The 18,616-nt window shown below is 33.9% G+C and overlaps 2 protein-coding genes across 4 annotated transcripts; both read right to left on the bottom strand.

The window, feature by feature from the left end:
* Positions 1–543: 543 nt before the first annotated feature.
* LOC102625679 (serine/threonine protein phosphatase 2A regulatory subunit B''beta-like) lies at positions 544–8,587 on the bottom strand. Of its 2 annotated transcripts, none has more exons than XM_006489644.4 (13): positions 7,812–8,587; positions 6,708–6,944; positions 6,474–6,579; positions 6,255–6,354; positions 5,698–5,803; positions 5,278–5,368; positions 3,324–3,465; positions 2,667–2,814; positions 2,424–2,533; positions 1,474–1,630; positions 1,240–1,365; positions 984–1,149; positions 544–852 (listed from the first exon to the last, which is right to left on the bottom strand). In XM_006489644.4, the coding sequence occupies exons 1-12, from the start codon at positions 7,965–7,967 to the stop codon at positions 1,009–1,011; spliced, it is 1,620 nt and encodes a 539-aa protein (XP_006489707.2). In that variant the 5' UTR covers positions 7,968–8,587; the 3' UTR covers positions 544–852; positions 984–1,008. The 2 variants fall into 2 exon arrangements, with proteins under 2 accessions (XP_006489707.2, XP_006489706.2); XM_006489643.4 differs by having other exon boundaries at positions 999–1,149; positions 7,812–8,586.
* Positions 8,588–8,993: 406 nt separating this feature from the next.
* Positions 8,994–15,652, bottom strand: LOC102626357 (casein kinase 1-like protein 10). Of its 2 annotated transcripts, XM_006489646.4 has the most exons (14): positions 14,937–15,640; positions 14,783–14,823; positions 14,033–14,102; positions 13,763–13,911; positions 13,578–13,673; positions 12,475–12,545; positions 11,166–11,227; positions 10,991–11,054; positions 10,830–10,914; positions 10,604–10,730; positions 10,432–10,505; positions 10,251–10,314; positions 9,782–9,912; positions 8,994–9,630 (listed from the first exon to the last, which is right to left on the bottom strand). In XM_006489646.4, exons 1-14 carry the CDS (start codon positions 15,010–15,012, stop codon positions 9,343–9,345), a joined length of 1,398 nt encoding a protein of 465 aa, XP_006489709.1. In that variant the 5' UTR covers positions 15,013–15,640; the 3' UTR covers positions 8,994–9,342. The 2 variants fall into 2 exon arrangements, with proteins under 2 accessions (XP_006489709.1, XP_024947887.2); XM_025092119.2 differs by lacking the exons at positions 8,994–9,630; positions 9,782–9,912 and adding an exon at positions 9,926–10,165 and having other exon boundaries at positions 14,937–15,652.
* Between the last annotated feature and the right edge of the window lie 2,964 nt (positions 15,653–18,616).

Below are 18,616 nucleotides of genomic sequence, written 5' to 3' on the forward strand. Positions count from 1 at the left end.
AATCTATCGATATTTACAGTTCAAAATTTATTAAGACTATCTTAAATAAGTTTTTATGGTACAACTCAAATTTCTATCATTACTAGTACTGAAGAAATATTTATTCCACTTATATCAATGGAGAAGATGTTTATCTCTACTCAATTATATAATCAAGAGATGAATAGATTCCCATCACATATCAGAACCCGAGAGCGCACAAAGCCACAGAGGTTTCCATCATACCAATAGTTTTAACCTTAGTAAATCTATTTATGGTGTGAAGTTTGCTCGGTAGCCTCATCTAGTTTGGTCTTCAGCGTCTGGTCATTCGTATTATTATCCCATTCATTTTGGATAGAAAAATTCTGCTTTGCCTGAATGGGAACTGACAATTTTGACCTGCTCTGGCAACATATCCGACAGGAATTTATAGTTTAAAGCTCTACAAAATGTGTTCATTTTCACCCAATAAATTTATGAAGTCCATAATTTTAAAACGTATACCACTTTCTATCACCTTAGCCGAAGTAATTTTAAGAAAAATAAAATAAAATAATTAAATAAAATTCAAAAACAAACCTTAGGTCATTCACTTATTGTATTCTAAGTGCTACAAAGAACTTTTACAGCAACAGAAATATATACAAAAATCGACAGAATTGAAGTAAAAAGTTTACAATAACACTCAAAATAGACTGATTGAAACTAATATTTTTGATGTCAATTCCTTTCCACTTTGACTTGGTCAGAAGATAAAAACAAACAAACAAAAAACGATGTAATTTAACGTTCTATCACCTTCTTTAGAACTTTCTGCATTACATTCTTCTACCCCCTTCTCGTCATGTTCAATCGTCAATGCACAATATCCTGCAATTAAATACAAGCCCGAATTTATCAATATTTAGTAGTTTGAGATTAGATAAAATTTAAACGATACAACAACAATCAAACAAGTAATTTTTCCACCAAGGAAATTATTTTAACTCCAGCAAAATTACCTCATAGGAAATTACCTAATTAATGTCAAAAGGGAGCCTCTAGTGATTCATCCCATATATCTCCACTTCCATTTGAAACATTTTCCGCATCTTCTTCCATGGAAAGTCTTATATACTCTCTATGTGCAAAGCGATCCCATTCTGTCAAAGTTGGATTCTCACGCTCCTAACACAAAAAATATCTTGTAAGCAGAGCCCAACCAATATAACGTATCAATTCAATGTAGAGGTTGCAATAAGGAAACTACACACTTACCTGACGAATAAGAAAAGGGTCACGGCTTTCAAAAGCAATGAACTTGTTGAGATTGAAAAGAATATTGAAAACATTTCCCGAAAGCTTGCAGCCTTTCAAGTCGCGCAGAGTGATGTAGCCTTGATTCTGTATATGACATTATGAATACTACCAATCACATTAGGAAAAGCATAATCATACTGGAAACAATAAGTGAAAGACAAAGATGAGTCCTAGCTAAAAACCAAGACTGACCTCTGGTCCAATCATGTCAACAATCTGGCATAATACATCCTCAAATAACACAGGCTCTTGGGCCATGCACTCCATCCGATGCAACTGCTCCTCGTACAAGTACTGCAATTCGTTTGGCGTGAGCAATCCATTCCCATCCAAATCAATACATCTAAACCTGAATCAAGAAGTAAACAGGTCACATAACTTATCAACAATGTAATAAAACAACTAATAAGAAATGAAGTAGGAATATACAATGCATTACAATCTCAAGCCCACATGAAGAAGGTTTTATGAAGGGACCAAATAGCGGACGTTGAGGATGAACAATCATAGCAGATAAACTCTCTATGGTTAAATGTCAAAAGGGACAGATTATTCGATTGCCACACACCTATTATCCACATATTGAATCACAAATATTATCAGACTGAGACATGCCAACTTGCCTGTCTACATGTTGACTCCAAGCGAAATTCAGAGCAAGGAGACCGGTAATGCTCATCACGATGAAACTCTTAAGATTAACTCAGCCATCATATAATTGGGTTCATTTGGAAAAACCAAGTCAAACCTTATAGGGAGGTGTTGCAACAGCTTAGTGAAAATGGAAACTTTACTTTTATGTACAATCAGTGAAAGTTGTTTCAAGCAAAATGCCTTGACAACCAACAGGGACAAAAGCATCAATACTCAATCTGCACCAAATGGTGCCAGCACAACAGCTGGTCTAGTTTAATCTAATCACAACAAAAGTTACTCCAGCCCAATAAAGCACCTAAATGCTCAGTATGCCCATACGCAAAGATACACTAATCAGAAAGAAGATAGGCTAACCAGATATTTTAATTAGTTCCTTCAAAATTGTAGTAAACTTTAATTCATCCAGAAACCATTGAGTCTTTCAAGTATGAAACAATTCTTTCTTCATACTTCACCTCAAACAGAGAAAAAGGGAGATAACATACCAGTACTCTAATGCAGGTTCAGAAGATTTATCCTCTTCTGACAACATAAAGTAAACAAAATCTTCATAACACATCTTCCCCACAACTTTGCTAGTAAATTTCCTTGGAACCTGAAGTAACGTCAAAGCACTGATGAGATAAAAAATAGTTTCATAAATTACATACATGCATAGAATAGTATTCTCTTCCTCGAAGCAAAACCTCCAGACTAAGAAAAGACACAAAGAGACCACAAATGCGAACCTGAGAAAAAATTCTATCAACAATACGATAGGTAAGAGCATGATTGCCATATCTGATAAGGTTCTCCTTGTCGATAAAAAAATCATGGTCGGTGTCAAGCTCCCAAAATTTGCAATATATTACATAGAAGTGCTCATAAGAGAAGTACCTGAACTAACAAAAAACAGGAAAAGAAATTATTTCCATAAATCAGAAAAGACAGAATTCTAAACATTAATTTCATAATTTCCATACGTAGTGCACTGAGTTTTGCATACTACATTTTCACATTAAAGAATATATTATTTCTCACAAGAAAAAATGTGCAAAATATCATTCCAGAAAGGGAAAAAAAACGATACAGGATTTTTATGGCACAACACTGAACTCAAAAAAAGGAGAGAATATTTTCCTCGACACAGTCAATAGTATTGAAGGAATGAAAGCCATTAGCTCATTTTAAATCAGAGTTTTGGTTCCTCTCTACCACTGGATGCTAGAAAGCAACATGAAAAAAAAATAAATAAATAAATTTTATTTTATCATCTAAATGCAATGAATACCACAAGAGAAATTGCTCTGCAAAATTCAATTCTTGAGTGCACCTTGAACAGGTGAGACAGGGGAAACACTGTAATCCACAACTTTACAGAGCACATTTTCAGCTGGCAGACTTACTTCAAGACTTTGTTAATGTCTTCTTCTTCATCTACATGCTGCATCGCAGCAATCAGGTTTCCACGCTTCAACTCCCTGAGGGTAAGATGGCCAGTTCCAGATCTATTAATGTAGTAAAATATTCTGTATATGACTGTTTCAGCTGTTACATTGCAGAGGAAATAAATATGTATAAGTCATTAAATTATAGGTGAAAAACAATTACATATTATTTCATCTAAGGGCTTGTTTGTAACTGTGATATTCAGCCTCGGTAGTGTCTTTTTTTTTTTTTTCATCTGAAATCTAAATATACTTGCATTTGGCTAAAGTCAAAATAGGTCTGAATGAACATATATGAAATATGTTTGTTTTTATCTGTCTAATGTCTTAGTGTTTTCTTTTTTCTTTTTTAACCGAGAACATCTAAAATCTAGTATTTTGACATGTGTCCTTGAAAGTGTTAGGATACTAGAAAGTTAAGTATTTATACTTTGAAAGTGTAACCTAGTATCTATATGTTTTTTTAATTTTTGTTTTTTTTTAAAGAAACTGATAGTATTTATATGTTATAAATATTTATATAAGATAAACATTTGATAGACATAAAATTATTTCAGAGAATGAAAATAATTCTGATAATATTATTTTTGACAATTTAACATAATCTTTGAATATAAATAAAAGAATCATCTAATGGTAGCATCATTGCATAAAATTGAACGTACGTTAGCTATTTCATCTTTCAAAGAAGCTATTTCATCATTCATAGGACTACCCTGATTTTGATTAATTTCAATTTCATGTATGTGTACTCTCTGTTAAAGAAAATCAATCGATATCTAATACTGATAGTGCTTCTTCAATCCCATACAGATTTTATCTATCATATAGTTCAATTAGAATCATCATAAATCTAATATTCCTTTCCCAAATTTCTAAGCTATTTCTTCATTGGACCAAGTAAAATTAAGGAACAAGAGAAATTCTGATATGAAAAAGTTCAATAATAATATTCCATTTTTTTATTAAAAAAAATGGGTTTTAACTAATACGAAATTAGTACATTTAACAATGTTACTTGTGGATTTTGGGTAGTTACCTGATCCATCAATAAAGTGTAATATGCCCATTATTTAGTAATTCAAATGGTCATAGTTTTCTTTTATATATATATATATATAAGGGTACTTGTGAAAGCAAAAAGAATTCCTTCCCATTCAGACATTTAATCACTCACAATCAGAAAATTCATAATTTTATATTCAGAGGCAAATGTCATATGGTAAGACTTCAGTTACGGAAATACAAAAATGCTAAAACATCAAAATGTCTCACAATAAGCCAAATTTAGACTTCAAACATCAAAGCAAACAAGCACTTAATCTTGAATTCATAACAGATAAAAGTATTTAGTAAAGATCAATAGTTTCCAATAGTTGAAGTATAAAAAGTTTGATAGCTACTGACGAGGCAACTCAATCTCAAGCGGGTGCTAAGTATAAATTGAGCCTGAAGAAGCACTAGATGTCTTAAAGTTCATTTTTTAATAAGGATTGGCTTCAAAATATATTCATTACATGCTAGGTTCATTATAAACATATGTGGTTAAATTAAAATAAGAGGCAAGGTCAAAAGTGCCCACATGACCCTGAAAATGAACTACATAATTTGAACAATGTTACAAAATCTAATATGAAACAGAAACTCATTAGATACATGCTAAGAGGATAGTAAATGACTATTTCAAAATGAAATCAAATAAAGGATTAGAATAAATATTCATGCATCTTTCGTTAGGACACAAGAATATGTTTAATTTAATGCAAATTCAATCGAAACATGATGCCCAATGGTAGATGCAGTTTGGGGACAAATTTCCAGCTGCTCAAGTCCCCATGCATCATGTGTGAGAGACTTCAAATCCAGAGCTGCCTTCACTATATAGATATAAAATCAGAAAACAGTGTCATACCATATCTTTCCTGAAATTCTGGTGTGCTTTGCAAAAATTCCAACCCTGGATGAGATGTCAAAAGCTCCCGTAAAACAGGTTTGAAATCGTCCTGCATTCAAGAACATTAAAAGATAGTGACACCTAATCACTGTGCAATCAAAATTCCCCTTTCTTTCACAAGTTCCACCAGCAAGGATCCAACCAGATGATACATTTCGTTCTGTTAGAATGATTTTCATTTTTCCAGAATTAATTAATGCTTCGTGTCCTACAATGTTCTTTATCTCATTTTGCATTTTATTGTTTTCCTTGTGTAACTCTTACTTGAATTCTCTTTATTAAGGTTGACCACTCCTCCCACAACACTGACAAACAAAAATGGCCAGACAATGAAGCTTTTTACCTTAATAAAAGGCTTTAATAAAAATGCAAATGAACCTGAGTAAGGTAACTACGATCTGGTCGCTTTAGAATTATATATATCCGGGTTGCCAAATCCTTTGTCAACAGGTTGCCTCTCATCCAATAATCAACAAATTGATCTCTGCAATATGTCACATGACAAACTAAGTTAGCAACAGATAACAATAATAATACCATTGTAATTACCAGATTTCTGAAGTGGAAAATTATGAACAGAGAAAAAAATGGTCCAAAATCATTCAATCCATCCCAAAAATCTAGATGCACGAGAAACTCCTCTTTTTCTGGGGTAAGAGCAATTGATAAAGAGGGGACTCAATCACCAGAAATGGAACAGCAAACAAGTGGTACAAGCAACACAAACAAAAAACATCCTTAACTATTGACAGCACAATTTTGCAACAGCCCTCTCTATTAATAGCATAATTTTGCAACAGCCTTCTCTATCAGCTGGGGTACAACTCATAGTTCTGCTTCACATAAACTCATTCAAAGTTACAAAGTTAATAGCAAAAGCTATCAATAATCAGAGAAAATTCAACAAAGCGCTGATCCACACAGAAACAACATACCTCGTCACGATACCAGTGCCTTCAACGTCAATCTTTCTAAACAGTGCAGTAGAGAAGAATGATGGTAGCTTGCATATTTCCTTCGTGATGGACTTAAACTCTAACAAAGGAATATAAAAGAGAGAAAAGTAAAAGAAATACTTCAATTGATTAAAAAAAATTTATAAAGAGAATGATAAGAGACAAACAGAATCCAACTGACAGCAATGGTAGTCTCACCTTGTACTTGCAGTCCATCCATGTGACCATAAAAATGCTGATCAATTGCAAACACACACTGATCTCTCATTTCAGTTGGAGGCGGGCGTCCGTTTTTAAAGTAAAACTGCAAGCATTTTAAGAGTTCCATTGAGACAACAAATCTACTCATCAAATCATCAAGACAAATACAGTGTTACCTTGTATAAAATATTATCTGCAAATAATATGGAAAAGTACACCAGTAGTGCATACCTGAGGTATGACCTCACGTACTGGTTCACTGACTATTTTTAACGGAGAAGCCAAAGAAGAAGGACCAGCCCTCTGTTTAGAAACACGGGGAGAGCCAGAGGTAGAACGTGGAGAAAGAGGAGGAGTACTGCCAGCTGGAAACACTGAAGGTAATGAACTGCCAGAAACATTCACACTACTATTCCCAAGAGAATTTAAAGAAGTTCCTGACTTTGCATCAGACAGCAGTGACTTCACCTATGTCCAAACAGCGCAAAGAAATACTTTTGAGAATGAAAACATTGAGTCCAAAATGAACCAAAAACAAAAAAGATAATGTCAATATCCAACAAGTCAAACACTCTTGATTTTCGTCTCATATTTTGAAATCAGAAACTACGTCAAGAAAAACACGCTACTATTTTCCTTTCTGCGGGATTAATCATGGGTGTTAGCTATATTTTGTTTGTTATTGTTAGCTTCTTTATCCTAACGCCATTTCCCCAAAGATTAACCTTGCAACATGACAAAAATAAAAAGACATCTCAAAACCACTAGTCCCTCTTAATTCTATAGTATCATGTTTGAACGTGTCAGTCAATAGTATCATGTTTGAACATCTTTTACCTACCAATATTCACCATTCCCTTCCCAATTTATAAGTTGTACTGTTCCGCTCCTCTGTACTTATCCCTCCCCCTCATTTATAAGTTATAAGACAACACTCCCCCTCCTCTGTACTTATCCCTCTCATTTAAAAATCCATCCTTTTTCCCCCCCAATTTCAAAGCATTTCAACAAAGCTTTCTAACTACATTTATTGAGGGTCAAATGAGCCATCAAATTCTGAATTGGCACTGAAATTTTATCCCATCCCCACACTCTAGACAAAAAACTAATATTACACTCATGAAACAACATACACATGTAACAACACACATAATTCTGCACAACCCAAATTACCAAAGCTCTTACAACAGGAAGCTAAAGGCTAACAACTGAAACAATTCCATTCAACTGATCATCTTCAATATATAAAAAAGTAAAGCACAACTAAAAAACGAAAAGCTTAAAGAATGAACAAATAAATAAATAAAATAAAAGAAAAAAATTTAAAATATGCACCAATTTGTTAGTCTCGGGCAGCGAAAGCCATATAGAGAAGAGCTCTTCAGCAAGATGGGGATTGGATTTGAGAGCCAACTGTGAGAACTCCGGTAACTGTAACAAATCCGCATCGAAGGACGCCATTTCACCACCCACTACCTCTATTTCCATCATAACAATTCAATTCAATCAAATTCAATTAAATTCGGCTGCTACTTTTTAACTAAAACCCTAGATCCCAAAAACTAACAACCCCACCACAAATTTCAAAAAACAGACTCAACAAAGACAAACCCAGATAATATTATACTATTTTATGTGTGCCCCAGCGTGAAAGAGAGAAAGTTGGCGAGCTTTTCAAATGGGGGCTAGGCTTGGCCTCGCTTCTAGCTCGGGTGTTTAGGTATGTATGAGAAAGAGAATTGGTTTGATTTTGAAGAACACGAAGGAACAGCTTTGTGGAGTTCACGGAGAAATCAGAAAAGAAAAAGAGTGGTGATGGGTCGGCATTGGCATGGCATCTGTGAACCGCAATGGAAGTGCTACAATGTCCCCCAATCTCCAAAGTGTTTGATAAAATGCACGCCTCCGTTTTTTAATCGAAACTCACTTCTGAGTGCCAACTGATTGGCACAAAAAGTTTTTCATTCCTTATTTAAAAACGAAAATCTTTTTGCAATTTAACTAGAAAATTAAAAACAAAATTAAAGTTAATCATCTATTTTATTAAAATTTAGCATTTCGTCTTTGGCTAAAAAGTGCATTGAACTCGACTGGATTGATTTTCTTCTTGTGATTTTCTTTCTAATCATGTGATATTGTTAGTATTAGCACTGCTTTCATTTGTTACCCACTTGATTTGTGATTCATTTTCCCTCTTTTCATATTTTGATTAAATGAATAAAATTAACATTTTGGCGATGTAATATATTAATTTGCAAGCTCGTTTGATCTTTTTCTATACTACTGACTTCAGTTTTCAAGGCATATTGATGACACTGAAAATTTCAATGATGATGAAGATCCCGGCGAAGCAACTTTGATTTGAGACTTGGTGAACTATATTCAAAAAAAAAAATATTCGCGGACCCAAATTGGTGGTGTGGACTCTTATGAATCCAAATCCAACGACAAAAAGACAAAATTCTTCGAGATATTGTACTTTACTTTTGAGAGGGTATAATAGGAGTCACAAAAAGCTATAAACTAGATTATTTGGCTTAGTTTTTCTTCTGAACAAAATATAACGCAGGTCTTTATTACAACTACTAGTGTTCAAATTTATGAACAAATTCCCTAGGGTAAAATCATCATTTGCTCTCTTCCTTTTAGGAGTCTAGCAGCATAACATAATGGCAAAAATCCCTGACAAAGTACAAAGCGCTTTCTCTAGCTCTGGCTGTGGCAGTGGCCGTGGACTGAGTCCAATAATGGGTACACATATACAAAATGTGGTAAAACCATTTCAGTGCAGGGATCTCGATAGGAGCAACAAGAAAATTTTCATCCTCGGTAGAGACAAATCTATCTTACCAGATAGTTATGTCGTTTATTTCCTCTTTCCTGAACCAATTGTCAAGAGCTCAAAGCTCCGAAGTGCATCATCACGACCACTTCTTGTGGCTGCACCACGAGAGAAGGATGATGACTTAGACTCATACCCAGGTTGAGCCCTTTGGGTAGTAGACAGACGACCACTGCCAGAGCCTGAGACCAGTCTGCCTGACCGATTATCACTATGGTCACCAGATGAGCTTGGTCGGCCACCTGACATGATAGCCCTCTTTAAAGAACTACTGTTTCGAGACAAAGAGCGAGGCCTTTCTGAATCAGGTTGCTGAGCAAAAACAAGTAGTAGTTTAGAAACTTGGCAGCATTATATTTGACTTCTATTCATGAAAACACTAAACTGAGCATAACTCCAAATGTATAGGAACAGAGATACAAGGAGTTGATGCATACAAAATTATGCATAGGCAATTACTCACCACATCCTTTGATGATGGCACATCATCTGAAGATTTGTGCCTTGAGTGATCACCATGCAGACCATGACCAGATGTATTCCGTCTTGCAAAGGCCTCAATTCCACCAGCGAATCTATCTCGAACCTCTTGTCCTACAAGATACATAATAAACCTCATGAACTTTCTTTTTTTTGGGTGGGGAGTGGGAAGGGGCGAGGAAGTCAGGGGAGTTTCTATTTCAAATTAACAAGAAAATAAACTGCATAAAACTCTTAGAAAACAAAAAAATCAACAAAACATTTGCTCTAAAAAAATAGATTAAACAAATCAGCACTTCAAAAAACTAAAATTCCTTAATCAGGCAAAGTAACAGATCAAAAGCTTGAGCCCCAGCCTCAATCATACCTATAAAGATAATTATAAGCACCTATTAGATTCAGCAATCAGATTACTGAAACTTGTTTCAAATGAAGCTGTAAAAAGAACTAACCTGAAGGCCTCTCTACTCTTTCAGCTGATGGTCCTGCAGGGTTCAAATTTGGTTTCCCGCTTGGCTGTCGAATCAAAATAAAGGGAGAGTTATTATACAAGAATCATCGTTTACTAAGAAATAAAAGCAAACATACCTTTTTCCCCTCAGAATAAATGCCAACAACATTAAAACTACTTACTCGTGATCTTGAACTGGAGCCCGTCTGCGGATACTTCAATATAGTCCAATCAAAAACATAGTCAAACTGATAACCTGCACATGTTACAATTGAGATCAGTTTATTTCTGAGTTTTGGCAACTAAACAAAAAGGTGAATATGAGAACCGACTCTTAAAGAGTTACAAGCTAACCTTCTCGTATAAACAGATCGCGGAAAAGCCTTTTCAAGTATGAATAATCTGGTTTATCTTCAAACCGCAATGACCGGCAATAGTGGAAGTATGATGTGAACTCTGAAGGATAAGATTTGCAAAGGACCTGGAAAATAACAAATCGGCATTAAAAATTTATTGAAGAGTCAGCTAATTTAATGGACCACATATTTTCCTCTACTCGTATGTTTGATCAAAATGATACCTCAATAGGAGTAAGCATCTTCTTTTCACTAATCTTGTCATATTTCTGCTTTTTGGTACCAGCTTTCAATCCCTGCCAGGGAAGACTGAAAAATAGAAACGAAGTTAAAGTATGACTGAGGTTTATAAAGAAAGGAGGAGTGACTTGGTTATGCGTCGAACCTTCCCCTGAGAAAATACATAAGCACATATCCAAGAGATTCCAGATCATCTCTTCTGCTTTGCTCTGAAAGCAAAATAGTATCACAATTAGTTTCAATATAAATTTTGACACAAGTAAACATAACATTGACAACAAAGGAAATCTTTAATGATTCAATTAAATAGCTTGACTCACCAACTCCAAGGTGAGTGTTAACACTTGCATAGCGAGCTGTTCCTGTAAGATTCTTGTTTTCCCTGTATAAAGAACAACATAATGAATATTCATGAACATCATAAAAGATAAAAAAGGAAAAGGGTTTTACACTCACCATAATTGAGGGAATTCAGAAATAAACCAAAGTGTTTGAAAGAAATACCACAAAATAATACAACATTTCCAATAGAAAAATGCACGCATACTCACATACACAGGAGCCCATTCATAAGAACATAGTGGTACATTTCCAAGATAACATGAAGACTTGAGAAGAATGAAGCAAATTACAAAAAAAAACCAAAAAAATACAATGAACAGTTAGAGAAGGTAAAAAGATTCTTTGAGAACTCAATGAAGACCTTCAAAACATTGACAAGATTCTGAACTAGAAAGAAAATATCAATCACAGAAGGCTTGGAGAGTTTCATCTTAAAAGCTGCCCCCAATCTCCTATGCAATCTCACAAGTTCTAACATAAAACCTTTACACAGCTATAATTTCTTCCTTACATATACAGGTAAGGAACAGAAAACGTAAGAATATGAGGCTTCTCCAAAGTCCCTCCGTTAAGGGAAACCATTACTCATATACTTGGAGATCTTTGGCTTTTTTGATCAATAATTGATCACTATGTCAATAACTAAAATGTTGCCTATTGGTCATTTCATTTCAGCTTTGATTGCCTTTGGTTCCACTTTTATTTTGTAAGAATTTCTGATGGAATCCATTCAAGCTTAAAATATAAGAGTGAGGCACATCACGTAAAGGAGGCAGACTTTTTCTCAGCCTCAGACTCTCAAAACCTTTTGTGTTATTTGCATTCCTCGCCTATTTCAAAACTTATAGTAAGAAACAAATCACAATCGGTTAATATAAGTGCCTGGTCCCAATCACTGCTTAAGTAAAAGCAATTCAGGAATCCTAAGCACACATCTAATGGAAGAGAGAGTCGCATGAGGGTGTGCATTTATATACAAAAGCAACTCTCTGCCTTACATATCTTTAACAATCCTCTTCTACATGCTAAAAGAATACAAAGAATCAAGAAAGTCCTACAGCTCAACCTTAAATCCACAAAAAGAGAAAGAAAAAAGGATTAAAACTTCATACAGATCGAGCCTTAAAAGTAGAACTTTGACATCAAAATGCACCAGTAACATTCAGTTAGAAGGCAACTATTCGCAAATCAAATAACATTGCAATACTATATAAGAGAGTTCAAAATGGTGAACAAGCAAGGAACCAGAAGAGCAAATTATGCAAACAGAGGAAAGAATACTAATACCTGTATGGTATATGCTTGTGTGTTTGAAGATCCCTATACTTCTTAGCAAGGCCGTAATCAATGATGTATACCTGTCATTCAAGGTGTAACAAATGAGCACAACATAATTAAAATAACAAATTACTGGGTAAATCAATGAAATGTTTGACTCAGTAATTTCAAGGAGTGTTAAGTAACATGAATTAAAATATTCACGTGTTTATCCTGGAACGGAAAGCGAAAGTTCCATACTGCAAGGGCAAGAGGGCATTTCTTGTTCTATATGATAATTACTGCAAGATTGGACAACTCAATCTCATGAAAGCTCAGCAAAAGATAAAAATGTAGAGATTCCACTCCTGAACCTTCTTGTGTGGTAAATGATCAAGAAAACATGAGTGAGAACAGGACCACAAATTTTTTTCTCTGGGACAAGCACTAACATATTCATAAACACAAAAGGGCAGTCCTACTACAAAGGAAGCACAAACAGAACATTATTTTTCAACAAAAGAAATTATTGAAAGTAAAGAAGCTAACAACAATACACTAAATATCATCAAAAAACATAGCAACAATGTCTTCCCATTGTCTATGTTGTTTGATGATATGTAGAGTATTTTTGTTAGCTTTTTAATTTTCATTCATGTCTTCACATTCTGTATTTTCTTTTACTTTCATTTTTATCACGGGTATGCTTATCAGCTCATGTTTATGAATAATTCAAGTAACCATAATTAATTCAATATGATGACATGTAGTGTATCTTTGTTAGCTTTTTACTTTTCAATCATGCCTTATATTTTCTATCTTCTTTTACCTTCATTTTTATTCCGGTAACATATATGATTATCAGTTCATGTTTAAGAATAATTTAAGTAACCATAATAAATTCAACATGAGCTTTACTTGTACTCTCCACATGATCTTTCAATAAACTAATTCCTACTTATGACTCTCATATATTCTGGCCAAAAGAAATTCTGCAGACATTCACTTTCTGAATGTCGAATATTTTCAGTCGAGGTCACATAGAAAATCTTTACATGAAGTTACAATTTTGTTGCAGCCAAGAATCTATTTTGCAAGTGCATGCAAGAAAGAAGACACATATATGAATATACCTGATTTGACTTGCGCCCTAAACCCATCAGAAAGTTGTCAGGCTTTATATCACGGTGTAGAAAACCACGTGAGTGCATATACTCAACTCTGTTTATCTATATAAGGCAGAAAAATAAAAACACAGTATAAGCATGGAAACTGCATCAACCAGGTAGAACATTCTTGAGACCATTAGCATACTTACTAATTGATCCGCAAGCATTAAAACTGTTTTCAGAGAAAACTTTCTGTTGCAGTAATTAAATAAATCTTCCAGGCTTGGTCCAAGAAGATCAATAACCATGACATTGTATTCACCCTCCACTCCAAACCATTTGAGATGGGGAACACCCGCTACATGCAGATAAGAATTTAAGTGAATAACAAGAAAAAGAAAGTCGTATTTTGATTTCGATCCACATAAAGAATCCACGATATCAATCTAATTAGATAATTAACTAAAATAATAGCTTACTTCCTCCTTGAAGAAGCATGTACAATTTTGATTCATAATGAAGCTGAGGATGCTTCGTCTTCACAGATTCCTGAACGAAAAAGGACAAATGAAGGTTGGCACATAATTCAAAATTTGAAAAAAAAAAAAAAGGAGAATATCATAGATAAAAACAAGTTACACTAAAAGGTGAAAGAAAAACTTGAATTAAGTACTCCAAGGTATAACAAAAACATGCACATGACAAAGGAAAAACTGCACATTTGACAGCATACTCAAAGAAAGATTTCAGCAAACTTCTTTGGTTCGTTAATACAAATAATTTTTGGACAACAGCATGCAGTATGGTTTGCAGTTCCATCCATTACTCTTTGGTAACACCTCAAATACAACTCTCAACAACTTAAGTCCAATTCATCACCAAGAAACAAACTTCATTATCTGATCGTCTCAGCAAAGTAGCAGTTTGATATTTATTATCAAATAATCGGAATGCAAAAATCATTTAGTCCTTTCACTTGGTATGCCAAAGACAAAAGAATTTGCAGCATTTTTTCATCCTCTTATAGATCACAACTTAACCTTCATACCACATCTTGATATTCACTCTATGAATGAAACTAACAAAAGCAAAAATCAACCAACATTAATCCAAAACCACTTGTAACGTCCAATACATGATGATCATTTACCATCAAAAAAGAAATCAAACTTCCCTATAAATTTTATAATTAACAAAATCAACAATAAAGCAATAAAAGTTTCACATACCAGCTTCACAGCAACTTCCTCGCCAGTTTGCACATTAACCCCTATAGCAAATAAACCAAAATTAAAAACATACTAACAAGTTACAAACAAAATTAAAGGCTTAAAAATTTTTAAAACAAAAATGCAGCTAAATAACCACAAAATATATACGCACCTAAATAAAGCTCACCAAACGATCCACTCCCGATCTTCCTCCCCAGCTTGAACTTGCCTCCAATTACATGATCCATGGATCTACTTTTGACCCGAACAAAAAATTTAATACAACAAATTTGGACTTTTTTTCTTTCCACTATTAATTATATTACAATCAAATTTGTTCACCAAACATGAAACTACCCACAAAAGATTCCCTTGTCAGAGAATCTTTAGATCCATCAAATTTATTGATAAACCAAAAAAACAATGCAACTTAAAATAAAAATTAGCCTTTACAATCTATCTGTTACTATACAAAACAAAACATGAGTTTGCTTAAAAAACCAAGCAATACCCATTTGTTAACATTGTTGAGCGATCACAATAATGCATTTTCTGGGAAAATTTTGAAGAGAAAAAAGGTGGGATTTTGAAGAGAAAATAATGGTTAGAAATGGTGTTTTTTTTTCCTTAAATTAATTCTTTCAGAGGGAAAAATACAGAGCGAAAAGAATCTAAGCAGGCGAAACTTGAGGCAAGAATTCGGGGAGGAGAATCGGATCTGAGTTGCAGACAAGGATTGAGTTTGAGAAAACAGCTTGAATTTTCTCGGGAAATTTTATGAGAAAAGAATGAAGGAGAGAGAGAGAAAATGAAGGGAAAGTGAATGGAAATGGACGATGATTGATGAACGAGAAATTGGATGATATATTATTGGATTTTTGTTTTTTTTTTTAATTGTAATTTGGTATCCGTTCCGTAGTAAATATTTTAGGAGAAAAAATAAATTAATTAATTGTTGTGCTTAAGTTTAATATTTATATTCTACGATATATATTTTTTTTAAATTTAATTATTCTATTATTGTAATAGAGATGAGTGATGAGACCATGAGAGCCGACTGTTTTAATATTTAATAATAATCATTTCATGAACTCTTTGTTCTTTCTTATGGACTCAATAAATAAAATAATCATCCCCCGGGGGTGGGCATTTTAGTAATTTAATGCCTTCTGTTTTTAATGATGATCTAACAATCATGATGAACTGTAAAACCTACTCAGACTACTTAAATTAGACTAATTAACAAAGTTAAAGGTTAACGACATGATTAGCTGGCATTATTAAACTATTTAATATTTTCTCACCGACTTTCAAAAATTAATGATTTCTATCAACCTACGCTATTAATCATTTCTATAAAAAAAAAAAAAATTTGAAACAATTTTGTAAAATACGATAAGAATTGATTTTGTAAAAATTAATGTTGTTGTTTCTAGTTTGTCCTCGACATGAAGGGTGCGTTTGAAATTGAAGTAGTGTATCTTTTAAGGTATAGTTGTTGTAAAAAAAAACTATAAGTGTAAAATAAAACTTAGTAATATATAGTAAATATAAATTTTAAATAATAAAAATATAATAAATTTTTTATTATACAAATAAAAAATTATATCTATATAGTTTTCAAGTTACAGTAGCTAGTATTTACCAAACAATTTAGTCATGTAACTTAAAAAATACAGCTGTCCAACTTTAAACCCAAATACACCTAAAGGTTAATAGCAAATTCATGCACCATGCTTTCTCTCAATTGCTTAATACTTTTGTTTGATTACAATTGTTATGAATCGATGGGTCGAATTCATTTTAAAACGACTTAAAAATGAAGATTGTCCATGAATTTATTATATACTCAATTCAAATTCATATTCTCCATGCAAAAAATTATTGTTGATCGTGGGTTTTGATGGTAAAGAGAATATAAAAGTGATATTATAAACAATGAAATGAAAACATACAACATAGGAGAATTTAATTATCCAAAATCTTTAAATAAGAGAAATCAAACAATAAAATGACACGTTTTAAACATGTGCAGTAGTTTTTTTGGGTGGGGGGGTGGAACATGACTAATAATAAAGTTGAATATGTTGAGGCTCAGAAATCAAAAGAGGGGCGGCAGAGATGACAGTGAACAGTCAACATTCTAATACTTATGCCTTCACATGTGCTGATCTTATGCCATGCCATTGAGATTAGACAAATAGTAACAAAGGGAGACAATCAACAAAGCAAACTCTCTATTTCTCAGAGAGCAACAAAATTGAAGATGAGGTTTTCTGTTCTCCTTTCACTTGTCAAATGCATGCAGCCTGAAGAGGCAAAGAAAATAAAAAAGAAAAAAAAATGCGAGACGTCTTTTATCCATGGATGCATGTTTTGAATCTTGAAAAAGGCAATGTTGCTTTCACTTGTTTGCAAAATGGATAAGTAGTTGGTGATGAAATTGACTGATTGAACCATTTGTTTATTCTGAGTTTGTGGTCCAAATTACACCCATCTGGCCCTTTGTCGTTGCCTTTTTGGTGGGCCAATCTATCTCTTGGGCTACACTCGGTCTAAATGACTCGAGCCTAAAGGAGCCGACGTCAATTATTGATTTGAGTTTGGGCCACAGGGCTGGACAAGTCCAATCTGTACTTCGTACCCTGTTAAGTCAATTTTGCTATTGTTTTCTTTTAATACGTTATAATTATTGAAAATTCAAAAGATGAATTCGTAAGAAAACTGAGACAAACCAGGAACCACGCAGATACTGTGAAGAGAAAATGTGGTGGATGATACTATTCCAGAGAGTTGAACCAAAAAATTGGGATGCAATTACAAATGGGGAATGGAAGAATACCAGTTAAATCTTAAGAATCAGATCATGTATGGATCGAACCATCAAACTATTTAATTTAATTCTTTTATGTAAAGTAATTAGATTATGTTGTGGTGGAGGGTGATATCATATCCGATCAATCATATTGAGATATGATTATGGAGATCAACCACATCACAACAATAATAATTATAGGCAAACAACTATACTTGTATGCCATGTTAATTCAATAACTAAAAAGTCTTAAGCAACTAACAGGGGAACTAGAGGCAAACTGCTAAATTGTAATTAGATTCGAATATTAATTCAGATGGATTTTATCTGTGTGTCAAAAAGTGACTTGGTCTGTTTTATTGGTGACACTACAAGAGATTCACTCGAAATGAATGTAATTATGGATCATTGCACAATTCTAAGGATAGGCTGGCATTGAGAACATGCTCCTCGAATACAAAGTTATGATGCATATAGCCACCATTTCCAGTTCCTGTACTGAAAGCTCGACTGGAAAGTTACCATAAGGCTGTTATAGACATCTTCTCTGGCTTAGCATGCTCGAAAGAGCAAGAAATGCCTACAAAACCGTCTATTGTCCCTAACAATCATCTCTCTGTGAACAATCTTTGATACAACTTTATTGCCGTGCCGCAGTCCCCTCAGACTCGGAAGGTTCTTTATTACTCGAATTGTTGTCCCATCAGGCGTGCTGATGATACCAAAAACTAAGGCAAGTCTCTCACCATGGTAATATAGTATGTTTTTCTTTTGTTCCTCTTCAACGTCAAGGAGTTCTTCTTTAGTATCAGGAACATACCCTTCTTGTTCCATCCGCTCCAAAAGATCTTTCAGAGCCTCATTTATTCTGTGATAGTATGGATGGGATTCATCTCCGGTCACAAAAGCATATGTATAGTATATGCCTTGTTTTTTACTTCAATCCAGCTGCAAGCTGGTGTCTTCTTCATGCCCTTATTTCTCATAGAGACTCTTGAACTTGCTGCATCTTTCCATATCCGCGCAGCTGACAGGAT

This window comes from Citrus sinensis, chromosome 1, assembly GCF_022201045.2.
Source record: "Citrus sinensis cultivar Valencia sweet orange chromosome 1, DVS_A1.0, whole genome shotgun sequence".
Taxonomy (NCBI): Eukaryota; Viridiplantae; Streptophyta; class Magnoliopsida; order Sapindales; family Rutaceae; genus Citrus; species Citrus sinensis.

What these genes read in the sequence shown, in the direction of transcription:
- LOC102626357 (XM_006489646.4), bottom strand. Translation starts at nt 15,012, where the DNA reads ATGGATCATGTAATTGGAGGCAAGTTCAAGCTGGGGAGGAAGATCGGG. An exon ending in TAATGCTTGCGGATCAATTA is followed by an intron (nt 13,674 to 13,762) that starts GTAAGTATGCTA and finishes TGCCTTATATAG; the next exon opens with ATAAACAGAGTTGAGTATAT. An exon ending in GCTCCAGTTCAAGATCACGA is followed by an intron (nt 10,315 to 10,431) that starts GTAAGTAGTTTT and finishes TTGATTCGACAG; the next exon opens with CCAAGCGGGAAACCAAATTT.
- LOC102625679 (XM_006489644.4), bottom strand. Translation starts at nt 7,967, where the DNA reads ATGATGGAAATAGAGGTAGTGGGTGGTGAAATGGCGTCCTTCGATGCG. An exon ending in TGCCCGAGACTAACAAATTG is followed by an intron (nt 6,945 to 7,811) that starts GTGCATATTTTA and finishes GTTTGGACATAG; the next exon opens with GTGAAGTCACTGCTGTCTGA. An exon ending in GGCACTGGTATCGTGACGAG is followed by an intron (nt 5,804 to 6,254) that starts GTATGTTGTTTC and finishes GACATATTGCAG; the next exon opens with AGATCAATTTGTTGATTATT.